Raw genomic sequence first — 21342 nt, 5'->3', positions numbered from 1 at the left:
TTAAAGCCACCTACTTGTGGTATTTCTATTATGGCAGCACCAGGCAACTAAGATAACTTCTAAAGCCTCTTATATTCAATCCCCTGCTTATCTCCCTTCATTCATCCTGCCAGCATGTACGCTCAACCTTCTAGTCAACTGAACTGATTTCAGCTCCATCCTTAATTGTTTATGGGGTGGCAAAAAATAACTCATATGCCTGCTTCAAATATCAGCCAAGATGTTACTTACCACTAGGTGCCTTCTCTGCCCCCAGTGTTTAGAATAGAACTTTTTACTTACCTACGGAACACACTTATTTAAAAAAAAATCAAACCCATTGCCATCTAGTCGATTCTAACTCATAGCCACCCTATAGGAAAGAGTAGAGCTGTGTTCTCAAGGCTCCAAGGCTGTAATCCTTACAGAAGCAGACTGTCACATCTTTTTAGCTGATGGGTTTGAACTTCTGACCTCTTGGTTAGCAGCCCGGCACTTAAACACTGAGCCACCAGGGCTCTTAGAGACCTACAACACCTATTCTTTTGTCTGTTTTCTTTTCCCTTTCCTCCAACGGATGATGTGTCCGTGAGGATAAGTATGACATGTGGCTTGTTAATTCTTACAGCCCTGGTACATGATAAGCACTCAATAAATGCTATATGCCAGAAGAAAATTTTTTATAGGTATATATGTCCATATCTTTTCTGCTGTACTGTACTATTAGCTACTTAAGATCGTTGTCTGGTTTTTTTGCCCCACAATTCCAAACACAATATTTTATTAAAAGAGAGCCTTGGATACGATTAGAAACAACAAATACAAAAGCAGCTACCATTTATGAGTGTTTGCAACATGTTAGGCTCTGTGGTGTCCTCTTTGCAAGCATTATTTCATTCGATCCTTATAACAGCCCTGTAGAAAGGATACTATTATTCTTCTTCTTTTACAGATGAGGAAACTAAGGCTCAGAAAGTTTAGCTCATTTTCTTAGAATCCTCTCTGATGGTAAATGGAATACTTGGAATTGAAATGATTCAGTAATTATACCGACTATAACTCACATATTATATTTACATAGATTATGTATAATATGTGTATTACGTGTACAATGTATTAAATTCCTATAGATTCAATGACAGAATAAATACACAAGTGTGCATAAGGCACACTTAAAGATGATACTGACTTTATCACTCTTAAATTTCTTTGAATTGGATAAAGTTCTAGGAACACGTGACTCTGGTTACCTTGCAATTCTTTTCCCAGAATGAGACTGGAAGATATTCAGGTGGTAGATGAGTCTTTACTATCCTAGGAGATGCCATATTTTCTAATTGTTTTATTCCTGATTTAAAGCAAGAAAATGAATGTTAAACAAGTTTAAAAATTATAAACATTTATATAGACACATATTATTTTAAAGTAGATGTAACTTAAGACTATATTGTGTTAAAATAACAATATAAACCTACTATAAAGAATGTTATAGATAGATGAAATTGTAGAGAAAAAAATCAAATCAAATAATATTTTATCTCACAAGAATAATCATTATTAACATTTTGGTAAACAGCTTTCCATATGTATCTATCGGCCCAGACTCACAGTCACACAAATACTCTACACATAGATGAGATGTTTTTAAATTTTCCAATTGCTTTAATATATTTTACACAACCTACAATGCCACTAAGCATAGATCATCCTAAATTTTTTAATTATTTCATAGTATTATTATACCATATTATTGATTAACATTTAGGTTGTTCCCAATTTTTCAGAATATTAAAATAACCTGTAATTAATATCCTTTTTGATATATAACTGAAAATATATAGGCATTTTCCCAGTATTTAAAGTATTATGAGGTTCTGCCAAATGAGTGCTCATGTATAAGTAGGCTTCGTTGAAGACATATAAAAGCTGTCCTTTTTTCCTCTGTTTCAGACAAATGCTGAAACCCTCTCAAGTTATAAAGTTAAACTCACATGCTGTCCTATGGAGAAGACATAATTCTAATTCCACCCTAGTTTATAATTTCATTTCTTGCACTATTTATATCCACAAGTTAAAATACGTGAGTATAGCTTTTAAAATCAACTTGAACATTACCATCAAAGTGCTCTTCATTTTTGCATTCCAAGAAAGGTATTCGATTAAAAATGACATCTTCTTTGCACTTTTCAACATTACCTTCTTTATAGATCAAGTCTACAATCTCACTAACCCAGGTTGTACCTGTAAAAATGAAGCATACTTAGTATGAGTCTCCCACTGACAGTGCAGAGCTAATGAACGCAGTGCCAGATTTTTGGATGGATAAATTAGGAAGATACCAATGCAATGTTATTGGAAGGTACAAATGCAATGTTATTCGAAGGGTGTCAGAATATCCAGGAGAGAAAATAAATATTTCCAAAAATACTTAACTGACCCAAATATAACCTCAATAAATTAAGGATGGATATTGTAATAATGGGATTGGACTGTAATAAGAGACACCTAGAAAATGATTTCAAATTTGCCCGTGAAGAGTTGTAACACTCAGCAAGCTGATAACAGTTTTAGCCTTCAGTTTTTACTTCTAAAAAGTAAGGAGACTTGACTAACAGTGATGGACTCAAGCATGCTTCTACCACAAACTACTGAAAGTCTACTGTCTCAGGTTGGGTGCTAGTTCAGAGGATATAGAAAATAGTATATCTAGTCTCTGCAGTAAGGTGGCCAAAGGCCTTTTGAAGAGTCAGAAAATGTTCAATAATTGCAACACTTCCTTCTCAATATGTTATAATATAGATTGACACAAAAATTTAAAAGACTGCAAGGGAGGAACATATACCTCAGACTGCTGCTTCTGCAGCTGCTGTGACTTTTGGACAAGAAATACCTTCAAAATACATGATAATTGGACTGAGCTCTAAACAGTGGCATAAATTCTCTAGCTGTGTGAGGTATGAAAGGTTTCTAGCAAGCAGAGGACTTTTTTTTTTTTTTCAACCCAGAGGCCAGGTACTTAAGAATGGCATACCCACTGCTGTGGAGTCTATTCTAACTCATGGTGACCTTGTGTGTTACAGAGTACACCTGCTCCATACCATTTTTCTGGCTGGAATCTTTTATGGGAACAGATTACCAGACCTTTCTTTCACAGTGCCACTGGATGGATTAAAACTGCCAACCTTTCGGTTAAGAGCCATGTGAGAGACCTTCACACCACCCCAGGACCACAACAATGGTATAATGGTAAGGAAAAGAAATGGAAATAGATAATAAAGCTTAAAACAAAGAGTCTACCTGAAGAGATGAGTGGGGATGAGTTTACAAAAGCAAAGAGGCACCACCCATAAAATACCATAAAGTGCCAAGCAACACCTAAACTGTAGTTCATGCTAAAAGAGACTTGATGGCACAATGGTTAAGTGCTAGTTTGCTAACCAAAAGGTGGGCAGTTCCAAACTACCAGCCACTTAACTTCATGGTAGAAAAAACCTGGCTATCCGCTTCTGTAAAGATTATGGTCTAGGAAACCCTATGGGGCAGTTCTAATCTATTCTGTGGGGTTACTATGAGTCAGAATCAACTTGATGGCCCACAAGAGCAACAGTACATCCTAAAGAGTTTGAGTTGTTTTCTAACAGTTATGAAATGGCATTGATACACATTAAAGAAGAGAACAAGGTTATCAGAACTGTGTTTTTGAAGAATTCTTTTAGTGGCAGAAAAGATAGTTCAATGCAATGAGAGGAAAATGAAAGGGGAGCCAAAAAATTTTGTAAGAGACTGAATGGGCAAAACATTCTGATTGATTGAATATGGGAGATGTAGAAGCAAAGGAATTGAATTTAGAATTGCTCTAAGGTTTCTTTTTTGGATGACTGGTGTTTTGGGCTGAATTGTGTCCCCCTAAAAGATATGTCGAAGTCATAAATCATTGGTACCTGCGAATGTGAACTTCTTTGGGATGAGTTTTTGTATCTAAAGCCAAGGGATGCCTGGGGCTACAAGAATGGGGAGAGAAAACAAAGAATTTCCCCCCAACTTTGGGGGGAGCAATGGCCTAGAAGGCAAGATGATTTGGACTCCTACTTTCCAGACCTTTGAGACAATACATTTCTGTCCTTGGAAGCCATCTAGTTTGTGGCGTTTTGTTACAGCAGCCCTTGGAGACTAACAGAACTGATATGGTTCTGTCTTTGATCCAGACAGGAAAGAGAAGTAGAAACACAGTTTTAGGGTTAGGGTAATCGAAGATAATGAGTTTAATATTTGGCAAGTTTATTTTTAAGTGCTAATGGAACAACCAAATGGAAAAGTCTGGATTGGATCATTGTAATTTCTGTATTTTTTTTTTTTTATGATTGTATGAGCCAGAAGTATCAACAATGTTGAGTTAATTAAAAAAAAAAATATATTGCTTAAAAGTGGTGTTTTGTAGATGGCTTTAAAGTTGAGGAACTGGTTAGATAAAAGAGTTTTTTTAAGAATTTATAGACGTATTTAAAAGTATTTTGTATACATAAAGGCAACATTGTATATTTAGCTGGATGATGAATAAGGAAGACTGAAGAAGAATTAACGCCTATGAATTTTGGTGCTGGAGAATATTGAATATACCCTGGACTTCTAAAAGAATAAACAAATCTGTCTTGGAATAAGTACAACCAGAATGCTTCTTAGAAGCAAGAATGGTGAAACTTTGTCTCACATACTTTGGACATGTTATCTGGAGGGATCAGTCCCTGTAAAAGGACATTATGTTTGGTAAAGTAGAAGGTCAGAGAAAAAGAGGAAGACCCTCAACAAGATGAATTGACACAGTGGCTGCAACAATGGGCTCAAGCATAACAATAATTGTGAGGATGGCACAGGACCAGACAGTGTTTTGTTCTGTTGTACATAAGGTTGCTATGAGTTGAAACTAACTCGACAGCACCTAACAACAACAACAACAAAGATAACATTAATGACCTAAGCTAAGCAGTTTGTAGTTTGAATTGCAGTTGTTTTATAGTTAAGCTTTTATATTCATCCATCTATACTGAGTACATTTCCAATTTGACCAAAAATATTTATTTGTCAAAGTGCTGCTCAGTTTATAGGTATAGATTGTGAGCATGGAACTGGGGGATAACATGCTTCTTTTCTATGTCTATATCAAAGTTATTCTTCATTTAATTTGGGCAATTAGCTGGAAGATGAATGTGTAAGAAATGAACTCCATGATATTTACCATTCAAACTGACTTTATCATTTCTAGTTGAAAAAGGAACAATGCTGACATATCAAGGATACTTACCAGATTTGGGATAGGTGGCAATAAGGAGATCATCTGGCCTTGCCTGGAATGCCTCCACATTATCCCAATTTTTAGCAAAATCTTTGTATATTATAAGTCCACGGACATTGCAAAGTTTTTCAGCATACTCAGATTTGGAAGAATCCATCACAGAGTGGTAACTGCAAGAACAAAGTTAAATTTTCTGCTTTATATAGATTTTCAAATATTTTAACGCCAATAATAATTACATATATTGAGGTCCTCCTACATACTAGCTCATCCCAGTTGCTGGGTATATGGAGTAAAAGCTTATTAAAGAAGCATATGGTATGGTCTTTGTGCTTGAAGAGTGTCTAACGCTACCAGGAAGATAGTTCTAATATATAAAATAATAAGGAAGAGACATTATAAAATAAAATGCTTAACTAAGTAAAAATGTATGATATAAATAAGTTCTACAATAAATGAAAACAACAGAACCTGTAATTTCGCTATGAAAATTGATGGGGCATATAAAAAGACTTAGAAGTCCAGAAATATAACAATATTTGCCAGAGTTCAATTATACAAACATTAAATAACAATAAAGATTGTTGATCACATTTGATAGTTATTGTCAGAGCTTAAAGTCAGGGCTTCTTAGATCCCTAAATGTGTTCCATTTCATGAAAATAATTCAAATGATTGGTGAATGTATTGTAAAACAGATGAAATTAGTGACATTTTCATGGGTATATCTAAGATACAGATTTTTGAGAGCACAGAAGTTTCTGACTGTGACCTCTAACATACCTTTACTTTTCTTCTCACTTGATCAATAAAGTAGTGGACATTCCAACTGAGTAACTTACCTGAAAATAGCAAGGTCTAGCAAGGTTATAATTTGATTATTCATCTCCTGATCCCAGGAAAATCCACTTAATATTCAGCTAGTCATAGAAGTTTTAGTTCAGCAAGCTTTTCTTCACTGGCTTTCTACTGCCTTTGGTGCCTTTTTTCAACTGCCCACACTTGCCTTATTTTGAGTTTGTGATATAATGCCTAAACAAATCTTGCCCTTCCTTGACACTAGCTATTTAATATCTCCCTCTAGTTTTATATCTCCGTCTAGTTTATCTTTTTCAAAAAGTTGTCCAGTAAATTGTCTTATATTTATACATTAGTGACTGTTGTGGCTTTATTTTCTTTTCTAGTGAGTTTGTATTATAACAGGGGACTCTCAGAGAAAATGATTCTTTAAGCTACCCACTGTATTTCTTTTAATACAGAGAGTCACAATCCATGATAGATGCATTGTAAAAGGCAAATAAAATTAGTAGACAGTGTAACAAATGGATAAATTCAAAGCAAGAAATATCTGATGGTAGAATTTTAGAAAGATAAGGGTCTTACAAACCAAATAATTTGACCATTTACTTATACCAAAGACCTCTGGCTGTGCTTTCCTTACTACATTCATAGGTTGCACACTAGAGAAGAAAGCCTACAGATGTTGTCTCCTAACTCTTTCTCACCAAAACCTGGTACCATTTAAAATGCCATTAATTCCATTTTTGATATTTTCCCCTCTTTTTCATTTTTATGGTCATGATCTAGTTCAGAACCTAGTTCAAACTGCTGGTTGGCTATTAAAAAAAAAAAAAAACTTGCAACTGACCTTCCTGGCAAAAAGTGCATATTTCCTCTTTCTACAACCACAGGAAGAAGGAAAATGGATGTTATTTATCAGACACTTTTTGTCAGGGATCAAAAGTTTTACTATATAATCTTATTTACATGTCACAAAATTCTAGGAAAAAGCAGACACCATTATCAACTCAGGTTATTTTTGTTCTGTACCCAGTTCCATGAGAACAGAAACCACACCTATCTTATGCAAAAAAGACTAAACAAGCACACATTTATACATATATGTAGACATATACCTGTAAATACAAACATAACTGTAATTATTTTAGATCTGATAGCATAATTGTTGAAAAAATTAAATGGTACAGAGAAAATGAAATCATACTCTTTATTCTTAAGAGATAATAACTAACTGTTGATAGTATGTACTTATACTTCCAAGTATTTAAATACACATGAAATCTACACATAGGTGCATCAGAACTTAATTATGTTATACTTTGCATTCCTTCTATTATCTAAGTTTCATCAAACTATGTAATGTGTGCATAATTTGTTTTCGATATACAGATATTGTTTTTATTGTTATAGATGACACATTGCAGTCCATATTATGAATGTACAGTTGTTCCTCCATGACTCTCTGTGGATACCAAAATCTGAAGATGCTCAAGTTCTTTATATAAAATGGCATAGTATTTGCATATAACCTATGCACATCCTCCCATATAATCATCTCGAGATTACTCATTGCACCTAATACAATGTAAATGCTATGTAAATAGTTGCTATACCATATTGTTTAGGGGATAATGACAAGACTTAAGACAAACAATGTTCAGACAAGGAATGCTGGAGAGAGACTAAGGATTTGTGTAGTGGTGGGAGGCTACAGAGGGGTATGCCCACCAAAGAAAACCCGCTGCTGTGGGGTGGATTCCGACTCATAGCGACCGTATAGAGAAGAGTAGAACTGCCCCATAGAGGATCCGAGGAGCACCTGGTGGATTTGAACTGTCAGTCTTTTGGTTAGCAGCCGTAGCTCTTAACCACTGCACCATCAGGGTTTCCAGAGTATGCCTAAAAATAGACATCATTTAATTCATGTGGATTTAGCATAGTGCTGGGCATGGGACAAATTCAAGAGTTTTTTGGAACTTTCTTTGTTTTTTTAAATATTTTTGATCCATGGTGCGTTGAATCCACAAACGTGGAGCCTGCGGATATAGAATGCCGACTGTACCGCAGATGATACAATCCATTATTGATCGAAACCTCTTTTGTTTCCAGTTTTTACAAATATAAAACAGCAATGCAATGAACATCTTGGAGCAGATGTCTTTGTACACTTATCCTGCAGGGTCAATTAAATTGTTGAGTTAAAAGGTAGGTGTATGAAAAATATTGATGATTTTATTTTTAGCAAATCGCTAAAAGGTTGTAACAATTTGCACAATGTATAAAATTATCTATTTTCTCAAATCTTCACCAATACTGGGTGTTTATTTTTTTGTAATCTGAGATGATAATTCTTTTTTTTATCTGTATTGTAGTGTTTTGTATCTTTTCGTATGTTTTCACATTTCATAAATGTATCAGTTATTTTAATCATTTTGACCATTTTGCCCACCTGTATTGTCACCTATTTCTAATTGATTTATAAATAATAATTTACCATTGATTTATATGTTGACAATATCAGTAGTTTTTCCTCTTATATTGATATTTATTTTAACTTTTTAAATGATATATAGAAATTTAAGTGTTCATATAATCAAATGTGTCAAATTTTTTGCATGATTAGTGCCATTAACTAAATATTTAAAGGTGTTCCTATAACAAGAAACACATGTTCAAAAAGTTTCACTTTCGTATTAGTTCAAATGATTAATGTACACAGAACCAGAGTATAGTTATTAAAAGCTTGGGCTCTAGAGTAGACCACCCGATTTTAAACCCTAAGTCTGCTACTTGAAGCCGTGTAACCTTGGCAAGGAAAACTTGGTGGCGTAGTGATTAAGAGGTATGTCTGCCAGCCAAAAGGCCGGCAATTTGAATCCAGCTGGAATTCCTTGAAAACTCTATGGGGTTGTTCTAATCTGTCCTGTAGGGTCGCTATGAGTCGGAATCAGCTCTACAGCAAGAGTTTTTGTTGCTTTTTTTTTTTTTTTCTTTTTTAAACCTTGGCAAATTACTTAAGCTCCATTTTTTTATCTGTAAAAAGAAAGAAAGAAAAAAAAAACTCATAGTGACCCTGTAGGAGAGAGTAGAATTGCCCCATAGGGTTTCCAAGGAGAGGCTGGGGGATTCAAACTGTCAATCTTTTGGTTAGCAGCTAAACATATAACTACTTCACCATCAGGGCTCCATCTGTAAAATATGATGATAATAATAGTAATAATAATTCTTCCCTGAAATAGTTATTATGAATTAGATGAGAGAACAAACCTAGCCAAAATGTAAATGTTTAATAAATATGAGCTTATATTATTATTATGTCAATCTCATTCAACTATATAACAATACAGCTAATAGAGCATTAAGTCTGCAGTTAACAATAACAATATACATCACATGTAACATTTTGATTCAAAGCAGGGAAAATATGTGTTGGAAAAAATTCCAAAGGGTGATCTGAAAAAACTCAAAGTCAGTAATCTCACTTACTTTCTTACTGGACAGTGTGAAATCTGGACATACCTAATGTGACTTTTGCTCTGACTTGTTTGCCTCTAATGTTCTCTGGGGCAAACCAGCATGACATTCATTTTGTCTTGGCCCCAGATTTCACAACAGAAGAGAGGCATCATGAAAGTGTTTTTAAGGAAAGAATGGCTTAACATATGCTTTGGAAACCACGAAACAAGACTAGTCATGAATGTTCTTGCCATGAATGTTCTTAAATGGAAAAAAAACTCAGTCCCTCAGGGCAATCTCTATTCTTTCAGATATCTCCCTCTCAGGTGCCTCAGATGTAATCTCACCAAAGTGATGCGATTCCAATTCCCAGAATAGAGACCAATCTCAACAGTATATCAGCTTGTTCCACAACCCTTCTTGCTCTCACAAACTAGATCTCTCAATAGCAGAAAAATGCCTTCTATTCAGGAATGTGAACTACTTTCTTGGTGTTCAGCCAAGTTTGTAAGAATTGGCTTGTAGTCAACTTGGAGTAGCTTATCATTAATTTGTTGGCTGAATTCTAGTTGCCGCTCACAGCTAATGTTTGGTCTTGGAGGAAACTAGGCATCATATAATAAAATCTCTTTTCTCATTAATTCCTTTTAGTAGTGTCTCAAATCACAATGTATGGATTCATCCTCTCATCTTCCTCTAGCTGCTCTCTTCTTCCTCAAAAGATGCATTTCAGTTTGACAGTAAGTATCAATTTCATTTCCTGAGTATATAGATCAGTGTTGTCCAGAGACACCAACGAAAAATTTTTAAACCTGTGATTTATTGATTAAATGCAGAAAGATCTTCTCTCCTTCCTCTCCCTTCCTCAAGTATTTCTTTCCTCTCTCCTCTCCTCTCCTCGTCATCTCCATCCTCCCCTCCTCCATCCACCAACTTGCCTTTCATCCAGCAAATACTCTCTGAAAGAGTGCCTAACTTGTTCCTAGGCACTGTGATAAGTGCTGGCAAACCACGAGGGCAGAGATGCATGGCGCTTACTTACTCCTGCCCTCTTAGAATTCCACTTCTATCCAAAGGTGCTGCTGTTTCAGTGTTTTCTGATCAGACACAGAAGGCACAGACAAATGAAAGCAGTAAAGCTTCATTTTGGATTTAAAACCTCAGCTTTGTTTTTCACAGACCTGTATTTCAGGGCCAACTTTGCATTTAAAGCTATGTTTTCTCAGACAAGCATTCTAAAAAGTGTTAATATCTTAATTTCTAAGTGGACTCTATAGATGCTGAGGAGCCTGTGCGTGTGCAGTGGTTAATGCACTCGACTGCTAACCAAAAGGTTGGAGGTTCAAGTCCACCCAGAGGTGCCTCAGAAGAAAGGCCTGGTGATATCTACTTCTAAAAAATCAGTCACTGAAAATCCTTTGGAGCATAGTTCTACTCTGACGTAGATGGGATTGCCACGAATCAGAATAAACTGGAAGGTGACTGGATTATAGATGTTGGAGAGAAAAAATGAACTGCCCACTTATTTGCACATTTCCCCCCTGGGGAAATATTCTGTAAATATTAGTTAATTATTTGTCTTCACATCAGCTGGTATAATTTGTTGGCAATTATTATGTAGGCAAAATTTTCCTTTTCCCCAGATGTATACTAGCTTGAATCAAATGAATTTTGCTGATATTCACACATTAATAATTATTTTATACGACATAAATTTCTGAATTAATTTCCTTTCATGCTACACATATTTCCATCACATATTTCTGCCACTATAACTTGTAGTCTGCTTTCTCTTGCACCTCATGTGCTGTATTTACACAAACCACCCCTCTTTTTCTTTCACATTCAACCATTTTAAACATTTCCAGTATGTGCAAAGAGAACTCCTTATTTTCAAGCTGGATTTGTGTTTGCGTTTGGAAACACGTCAGTGGAAAGATCATGGCGCAAAACAAGAACCTACATATGGGTAAAAATGAGAGACCAGAAACTATCCTTTTGTGCATCATGCTACCCCAACTCTCAGCACCGTCTCTGTCACAAAGTAGGTGCTCAGAAATATTTGTTAAATTTAATTTTTACATCAAGTCTCTTTGCACTCTCTAGTTTCTACTAAAGGTTCCTAGGTAAATTAGGCAATACTCTCTCAATGACCTATCTGTCAATTAGCTGTCAAGGACTTTGAACTTCTGCATTTATCTGAAGGGTCTTTAAAGTAACAGCCATATTTACAAGAACCACTGTGCTAATAGACCACTTCCAATGCATTGCACAGGAATGAACACAAGACTAGAAGTCAGGCTCCGCTCTACCTGTTTCTACCTATACTGCTCTGTGGATAATCCGGTGTGCAGGACTTACAGGGTAACCACAATATTGCAATTTTATGTTAAAGCTCCTGAAACAGCAAAGCCCTATGTAAAGGGAAGCTACTATTTTAAGTCACAGAGAAATGATTAAAAAAGACTTTAAATGCTTTATATTGTTAGTTAACCAAAATATCAATATGAAATCTATTTTCTGTATATTTTCTTTTTAACAGCTTTGTGATGTATAATTTATATTCCATATTTTCTATATCTAAAACCTGAGTATTAATTCTACTAATAATATAAAAAAAAAAAAAAAGATACAACCTGGCCAGATGATCCTGTGAAAGAAACTGGCTGCTTTTGTCAGTCCTCTTCAAATCCCCACACAGGTTTTTAGCTGCAGAAAAGATGAGAACCACTTGTGCATTTGGAATGTTTCTTGTGAGTATTTATGCTGAATGCCAGGAAAGGAGGTGGAGATTAAATTGTGGGGCTTGGCTTAGCAGATGCAATAGAGTAGCATAAATATAGACACGTACCTACAGATGCACGTAGCCATACAGTCATGCTTGTTCATACATAGACATGGGAAGCCTCTGCTGTTATCTTTCCTTCCTTTGCTCATAATCAAATTCCTAAGTCTGCCTACAGCCACCAGGGGTTTGGGGAAAGGGAGGGAGAGGAAATGAAGAATAAGGGGAGGGAGAAGGGGTCTGGAGCAAAACAAGAGAGAGATTGGGAAGGGAAAGTCCTTAACTCACTCACCGATTAATGATAACATGGGTGGGGTTGACCTTGAAAAGAACAAACTTCTTAGAGGAGCAAGAGGAGAGAAGGAAAGGACAGGGAAGAAACAGGAAGCTGTGAGGACCCTGGATCCCAACACCTTGCTCATTTTACTCAGACCTGCCAAAAAAGGCTCTGTTGTATTCGGTGGTGTCCTAAAAAGTCAATTAGAAAACACCTTCTATTAAAAATATTTTGCTCTTTTAACTCTTTCACAGTCTTGAAAAGCAAAAACAGGTGACAGCTAAAGAAAATATAAATATCTCTGATCTTTAGATTATTATTTTAAAGATCCTGACTTCTCTCTGTTACCAATCACATGCTTAATGGTAGAATGTGGACATTCCAAATAAATGGAGCCGCTGACAATGTTGGAAGTTAGACAAAGGAATGAAAAAATGAAAGGCCAAGGGTTTGTGGAATCCTTGAATCCGCCAATTTTCTCCTCTTCATGTCTCTGCATGTACTTTGTCTTCAGCTGAGGAAATTCTCCCTTGCCCCTCCCCTGTGCCACCACCGCCATAAGTATCTCCAAACTAGCTTACCCTGGTTAGTTCTCCATTTTTCTCTCAATTAAAAAAAAATGGCACTTCTTTTGGGCAGCCTTCCCTGACTCTTGCAAGTCAAATTTGGATGTTCCTCCCGCTGCTCCCATCAAACCCTGCACTTGCTCTTTCTAGTTTTTTCCAGTTTACATGGAGTGGATTCCGACTCATGGCAACCTCGTGTATATCAGAGTACAACTGTGAATAGGGTCTTCAATGCCTATGACCTTTTGGAAGTAAATAACTAGGCTTTTTTTCTGAAGTACTTCTGGGTGAATTTGAACTGCCAATCTTACAGTTAGTAGCCGAGTGCTTAATGGTTTGTGCCACCCAGGGACTGAGCTTACTCCTTACTATCACTTATTTAACTGTGCTATAATTAATAGTTTACTTGTCCAGCTTCCTTACTAGACTATATGTAGTTTAAGGACAGTGTATTTCTCTGTAATTAGTACACTACTTGGAATCTAGTAGCTTAAATGTTGAACACATATTTACTGAATGAAACTGCTGATTTTTTTCAAAAAAGATAAGAAGTTAGAAGCATAGTAGTTGTCAGTTGCAGAAGACAATACTCTCCAAACCTATCCAAAGTATAAAGAAGAATTCAATGTTTCTGAGAAATGGGGCTTTTCATGATAGAAAATCAAAGTATAACAGGAGTAACTAGGGGATTAAATTTAGTATTTGATATTATTTGATTTTATGCAGTTTGTCATTTTATTTGAGTTAAAATAAAACATGTTTAAAAATTTAATTCATTACATGTACAAATGTAATATACACTATAATTTTAACCCTGTGGCATGATTTCAAATTTTTAATTTTAAAATTATTAATGTTATTAATGATAAGAGTTTTTGAGGCTTCCTTTAATGTTTAGTGAAAAAAAAAAATTATTTCAACCAAAATGGCAGGATATGAAAACAAACTAATCTCAGTGGGTTTAACCTTAAGTCCATCTGACTTTCACATGTAAGCAACTGGCTGCAGGGATGTTAGCGATGCTTCGAAATAACGCAATGACTACAGCTATGGAGGTTCCGAACATACTTTGCCTTAGAAAATCTTCTAATGATAAGACTTCACTAACCGGTAAAAATAAAACCACAGAAAAACTCTCACCTAGATCTTTAGTTTCCTTAAATACGGGTCCACAAAGAATTACAAAATGTGTGTATCAATGATCTAACCTTGGCCAATTTATACATTCTATCTAGAAAAAAAAATCAGTTTTTTTTTTTTTTTTAACTCTATCTTGATTATAGAAGAAAAAATAAGGGCAACTCTAGGAGACCTAACACATGGCATAAACAGAATACAAAACACAACTAACAATGCACAAACACCAGAAGAGAAACTAGGTAACTGGAAGCTCCTAAAAATCAAACACTCATGCTCATCAAAATACTTCATCAAAAGAGTAAAAAGACAACCTAAAGACTGAAAAAGTAGCCCCCAAGAAGATAAAATACTTAGGAATAAATCTTACCAAAGATGTAAAAGACCTATACAAAGAAAACTACAAAGTACTACTGCAAGAAACTAAAAGGGACCTACATAAGCGGAAAAACATACCTTGCTCATGGATAGGAAGACTTAACATAGTAAAAATGTCTATTCTACCAAAAGCCATCTATACATACAATGCACTTCCGATCCAAATTCCAATGACATTTTTTAATGTGATGGAGAAACAAATCACCAACTTCATATGGAAGGGAAAGAAGCCCTGGATAAATAAAGCATTACTGAAAAAGAAGAAGAAAGTGGGAGGCCTCACTCTACCTGATTTCAGAACCTATTATACAGCCACAGTAGTCAAAACAGCCTGGTACTGGTACAACAACAGGCACATAGACCAATGGAACAGAATTGAGAACCCAGATATAAATCCATCCACATATGAGCAGCTGATATTTGACAAAGGCCCAGTGTCAGTTAATTGGGAAAAGATAGTCTTTTTAACAAATGGTGCTGGCATAACTGGATATCCATTTGCAAAAAAATGAAACAGGACCCATACCTCACGCCAAGCACAAAAACTAACTCCAAGTGGATCAAAGACCTAAACATAAAGACTAAAACAATAAAGATCATGGAAGAAAAAATAGGGACAACGTTAGGAGCCCTAATACAAGGCATAAACAGAATACAAAACATTACTAAAAATGACAAAGAGAAACCAGATAACTGGGAGCTCCTAAAAATCCAATACCTATGCTCATCTAAAGACTTCACCAAAAGAGTAAAAAGACCACCTACAGATTGGGAAAAAATTTTCAGCTATGACATCTCTGACCAGCGCCTGATCTCTAAAATCTATATGATTCTGTTAAAACTCAACGAGAAAAAGAAAAACAATCCAATTAAAAATTGGGCAAAGGAAATGAACACGCACTTCACTAAAGAAGATATTCAGACAGCTAACAGATACATGAGAAAATGCTCTCAATAATTAGCCATTAGAGAAATGCAAATTAAAAGTAGGATGAGATTCCATCTCACTCCAACAAGGCTGGCATTAATCCAAAAAACACAAAATAATAAAAGTTGGAGAGGCTGCGGAGAGATTGGAATTCTTATACACTGCTGGTGGGAATGTAAAATGGTACAACCACTTTGGAAATCTATCTAGCTTTTCCTTAAAAAGTTAGAAATAGAACTACACACAACCCAGAAATCCCACTCCTCGGAATATATCCTAGAGAAATAAGAACCTTTACAAGAAAAGATATATGCACACCCATGTTTATTGCAGCACTGTTTACAATAGCAAAAAGCTGGAAGCAACCAAGGTGTGCATCAACGGATGAATAGATAAATAAATCATGGTATATTCACACAATGGAATACTACGCATCGATAAAGAACAGTGACGAATCTGTGAAACATTTCATAACATGGAGGATCCCGGAAGGCATTATGCTGAATGAAATTAGTCAGATGCAAAAGGACAAATATTGTAGAAGACCACTACTATAAGATCTCGAGAAGTAGTTTAAACTGAGAAGAACACATTCTTTTGTGGTTACGAGAGGGGGGAGGGAGGGAGGGTGGGAAAGGGTTAGTTACTGATCAGATAGAACATAAGAATTACTTTAGGTGAAGGGAAGGACAATACTCAATACAGGTAAGGTCAGCTCAACTGGACAGCACCAAAAACAAAGAAGTTTCCTGAATAAACTGAATGCTTCAAAGGTCAGTGGAGCAAGGATGGGAGTTTGGGGACTATGGCTTCAGGGGACTTCTAAGTCAATTGGCAAAATAAATTCTATGAGGAAAACATTCTGCATCCCACTTTGAAATGTGGCGTCTGGGGTCTTAAATGCTAACAAGCGGCCATCTAAGATGCATCAATTGGTCTCATCCCACCTGGATCAAAGGAGAATGAAGAACACCAAGGTCACAAGATAATTATGAGCCCAAGAGACAGAAAGGGCCACATGAACTAGAGACTTACATCATTCTGAGACCAGAAGAACTAGATGGTGCCCACTCACAACTGATGACTGCCCTGACAGGGAGCACAACAGAGAACCCCTGAGGGAGCAGGAGAACAGTGGGATGCAGACCCCAAATTCTCATAAAAATACCAGACTTAATGGTCTGACTGAGACTAGAAGAATCCTGGCAGTCATGGTCTCCAAACCTTCTGTTGGCCCAGGACAGGAACCATTCCAGAAGACAACTCATCAGACATGGATTGGATTAGAGAATGGGTTGGAGAGAGATGCTGATGAGGAGTGAGCTACTTATATCAGGTGGACACTTGAGACTATGTTGGCATCTCCTGTCTAGAGGGGAGATGGGAGGGTAGGAGGGGTTAGAAACTGGCAAAACAGTCACGAAAGAACTGACTGGAATGAGGGAGCGGGCTGACTCATTAGGGAGAGAGTACGTGGGAGTATATAGTAAGGTGTATATAAGTTTATATGTGAGAGACTGACTTGACTCGTAAACTTCCACTTAAAGCACAATAAAAATTATTAAAAAAGAAAAGACTGTGAAAAAATTTTGGCTATGACATATCCGATCAGAGTCTAATCTCTAAAATTATAAGATACTACAAAACTTCAACCACAAAAAGAAAAATAACCCAATTAAAAAATGAGCAAAGGATATGAACAGGCACTTCACAAAAGAAGACATTCTGTTGGCTACCAGATACATGAGGAAAGGCTCATGACCATTAGCTATTAGAGAAATGCAAATCAAAACTACAATGAGGTACCATCTCACCCCAACAAGGATAGCATTAATCCAAAAAACACAAAATAATAAATGTTGCAGAGGTTGTGGAGAGACTGGAACACTTATATACTGCTTGTGGGAATGGGAAATGGTACAACAACTATGGAAATCGATCTGGCACTTCCTTAAAAAGCTTGAAATAGAACTACCATATGATCCAGCAATCGTACTCCTTGGAATATGTCCTAGAGAAATAAGAACCATCACACTAATAGGTATATGCACACCCACGTTCATTGCAGCACTGTTCACAATAGCAAAAAGATGGAAACAACCTAGGTGTCCATCAATGGACGAATGGACAAGCAGATTATGGTATAGTCACACAATGGAATACTACCCAACAATAAAGAACAGTGAAGAATCCTTGAAATATCTCATAACATGGATGAATCTGGAAGGCATTCTGCAGAGTGAAATTAGTTGTAAAAGTACAAACATTGTATGAGACCACTATTAGGAGAATCCAAGAAAAGTTTTAAACATAAAAGAAAACATTCTTTGATGGTTATGAGGGTGGGGGAGGAGGGAGAGGGGAGTTCACTAAGTAGATAGTAGATAAGAACTATCTTAGGTGAAGGGAAGGACAACACACAATGCAAGGGAAGTCAGCGTCACTGCACTAAACCAAAAGCTAGAATTTTCCTGAACATAACCAAACATTATCAGAGACAGTGTAGCAGAGGCAGGGGTCTAGGGATCATGGTTTCAGGGGACATCTAGGTCAATTGACATAACAGAAGAAAACGTCCTGCTTCCCACTTTGATGAGTGATATCTGGGGTTTTAAAAGCTAGTGAGTGGCCATCTAACATGTATCAATTGGTCTCAACCCACCCAGAGCAAAGGAGAATGAGGAACTCCAAAGACTCAAGGAAGACATTAGCCCAGGAGACAAAAGGGGCCACATAAACAAGAGACTCCTTCAGCCTGAGGCCAGAAGAACTAAATGGTGCCTGGTTACCACCAATAACTGTCCTGACAGGGAACACAACAGAGAGTCCTTGACAGAGCAGGACAAAAGTGGGCTGTAGATCTCAAATTCTCATAAAAAGACCAGACTTAATGGTCTAAGGCTGGAGGAACCCCAGAAGACATGCCCCCGGACTCGCTGTTAGCCCAAAACTAAAACCATTTCCAAAGCCAACTCTTAAGACAAAGAATAGACTGGACTATAAGGCATAGAATGATACTCATGAAGAGTGTGCTTCGTAGTTCAAGTAGTTACAAGGGACTAAATGGGCAGCTCCTGTCCGGAGGCGAGATGAGAAGGCAGAAAGGGATAGGAGCTGGTTGAATGGACATGGGGAATCCAGGGTGGAAAGGAGGAGTGTGCTATCACAGTATAGGGATGGCAACTATGTGCTGAAAAGCAAAGTTGTCACCTTGAAGACTAAGGTGTGCCTGATCCAAGCCATGATATTTTCAGTCACATCATATGCACTTTAAAGCTGGACAATGTATAAGGAAGACCAAAGAATTGACGCCTTTGCATTATGGTGTTGGCGAAGAGCACTGAATATACCATGGACTGCCAAAAGAATGAACATATCTCTCTTGAAAGATGTACAACAAGAATACTCTCTAGAAGAAAGGATGGTGAGGCTATGTCTTACATACTTTGGACATGTTGTCAGGAGGGATCAGTCCTTGGAGAAGGTAAAGTACAGGGTCAGCAGAAAAGAGGAAGACCCTCAATGAGGTGGATTGACACAGTGGCTGCAACAATGGTCTCAAGCATAACAATGATTGTGAGGATGGCACAGGACCAGGCAGTGTTTCGTTCTGTGGTATATAGGGTCACTATGAATCAGAACTGACTTGATGACACCTAACAATAATAACAAAAACAACTAGGGTCACATCCCAGGCCCAGTGCCATCGAGTCAATTCCAACTCATAGCAACCCTACAGGACAGAGTAGAACTGCCCCATTGAGTTTCCCAGGAGCGCCTGGCAGATTTGAACTGCCGACCCTCTGGTTAACAGCCGTAGCACTTAACCACTATGCCACCAAGGGGTCACATAACTATGTGCATATAAATTTTTGCGTGAGAAACCAGGTTAAGCAGCAAATTTTCATCTAAAGCACACACACACAAAAAAACCCTCTATCTTGACTTTTTGGATTTGGGTAGATCTGTTGTCATATCCCAAAACACTGAAAATAAACACGGGGCCAGCATGTCCGGGTGATAAAATGTTCCCAAGATAATGGCTGCTTCTTACTTTTAACCAGTTAATTCTTCCTTTTCCTTGTGAGTCATCTCAAGTACTCAAGAGATTTCAAGTGTTTTCTCTCAGGAATCAAGGGCAATGGTCAAATTGTGTTTATCTCGCAGGGTGATGTGACTACATATAATTTTAAAAATAAAAAATTAAATGTTATATCTGTTTAAAAGAGAAAATTAACTTGCCTTAATTCACATTAAACATTAAAATGTGAAAGATTTTTTAAGCCTAAAACACTTAAAAAAATTAAGTTCATTTTATTTCCACTTTTTTTAAATCATTTCAACACTGATATTATGGATACTAATGCATTTTACTCAAAAAATTTTGTACACTGAAAGAATCATCTTGTATAAAGAATTGTAATCATTAGATTCTTTGGTAGACCCTTAACTGTACCTTACTCACTCTTGCAACAGTGGCTAGCATGGTTTCTGGGCATACTAGGCATCCAATCATTCCTCACTGAATTATTGGAGGCAGTTTATAAATTTACATACTTATATTTGCTGTGTAGCTTAAACAGGCATATCAACAGAAAAAAAAATTGTTATCATACTTCAGGATACTAAAATATCATAAAGTATAGTCAATTTACATTTCAAATGTCTGAGTAAACTTTGAAAACCAAGCCATTCTTCAAACACTTCATTCAACCAGGGTTTGTTTTCCTGGTTCTGAGATTTAGGGTCATGGGACATCCCAGTCAATTTTTTTTAGCATTTCTGTTCTAGATTCTATTTTATTGTGTGGTGCCTGGGGTCTTAAAATCTTTCCAGTGGCCAACCAAGGTACAATAATTGGTATCTATTCACCTGGATTAGCAGAGGAAGAGGAAAGTCAGGAATCGGAGGATTAACTGAAATGTGTCTCCAATTGCCTCTATGAACAACTCCTTCCTTGCCATTAGATTGGAGGAACTAGATGGGTCCTGCCTACCATTACGGAACATTTTCATCACATATTCAATAAAAGAAATACCAATTATTTTTGGCTAGGATTTTAGAGAAGCTGGTTCTCTGTGATTATAAATATATATATATATATATACACACACATATACATACACATACGCATATACATATACATAATGTTGTTGTGTTGTCAAGTGTTGTAGAGTCAGTTTCGACTCCTAGCAACCCTATGCACAGCAGAAGGAAATGCTGCCCAGTCCTGTGCCATCCTCACAATTGTTGCTATGCTTCAGCCCATTGCTGCAACCACTGTCAATCCATCTCGTTGAGGGTCTTCCTCTTTTTTGCTGACTCTATTTTTCCAAGCATGATATCCTTCTCCAGTGACTGATCCCTCCTGATAACATGTCCAAAGTATGTGAGACCTACTCTCACCACCCTTGCTTCTAAGGAGCATCCTGGTTGTACTTTTCCAAGACAGATTTGTTGGTTCTTTTGGCAGTCCATGATATATTCAAAATTCTTCGCCAACACCACAATTCAAAAGCATCAATTCTTGTTCAATCTTCCTTTCTTCATTGTCCAGCTTTCACATGCATATGGGGCAATTGAAAACACCATGGTTTGGGTCAGGTGCACCTTAGTCCTCAAGATGACATCTTGCTTTTCAACACTTTAAAGAGGTCTTTTGCAGCAATTTTGCCCAGTGCAATTAGTTCTTTGATTTCTTGACTACTGCTTCCATGGGCGTTGATTGTAAAACCAAGTAAAATG

General features: G+C 36.7%; 1 protein-coding gene across 2 annotated transcripts in view; it reads right to left on the bottom strand.

Moving 5' to 3' along the window:
• Positions 1-12314, bottom strand: part of SULT1E1 (sulfotransferase family 1E member 1) — a 40486-nt gene extending 28172 nt beyond the window's left edge. Inside the window, exons 1-4 of one of the 2 annotated variants that reach the window (XM_064285733.1) lie at positions 12163-12314; positions 5279-5439; positions 2095-2220; positions 1230-1327 (exon numbers count right to left, since the gene is read on the bottom strand). In XM_064285733.1, the coding sequence (XP_064141803.1) occupies positions 1230-1327; positions 2095-2220; positions 5279-5426 (372 nt within the window). In that variant the 5' untranslated portion in view covers positions 5427-5439; positions 12163-12314. The remainder of the gene's footprint in view (positions 1-1229; positions 1328-2094; positions 2221-5278; positions 5440-12162) is intronic. The other variant, XM_010594156.2, reaches the window with a different exon arrangement.
• Positions 12315-21342: the final 9028 nt, after the last annotated feature.

The sequence above is a fragment of the Loxodonta africana genome, chromosome 5 (assembly GCF_030014295.1).
Source record: "Loxodonta africana isolate mLoxAfr1 chromosome 5, mLoxAfr1.hap2, whole genome shotgun sequence".
In the NCBI taxonomy this organism is placed as follows: domain Eukaryota; kingdom Metazoa; phylum Chordata; class Mammalia; order Proboscidea; family Elephantidae; genus Loxodonta; species Loxodonta africana.
This window is presented reverse-complemented; position numbering and strand designations above follow the sequence as displayed.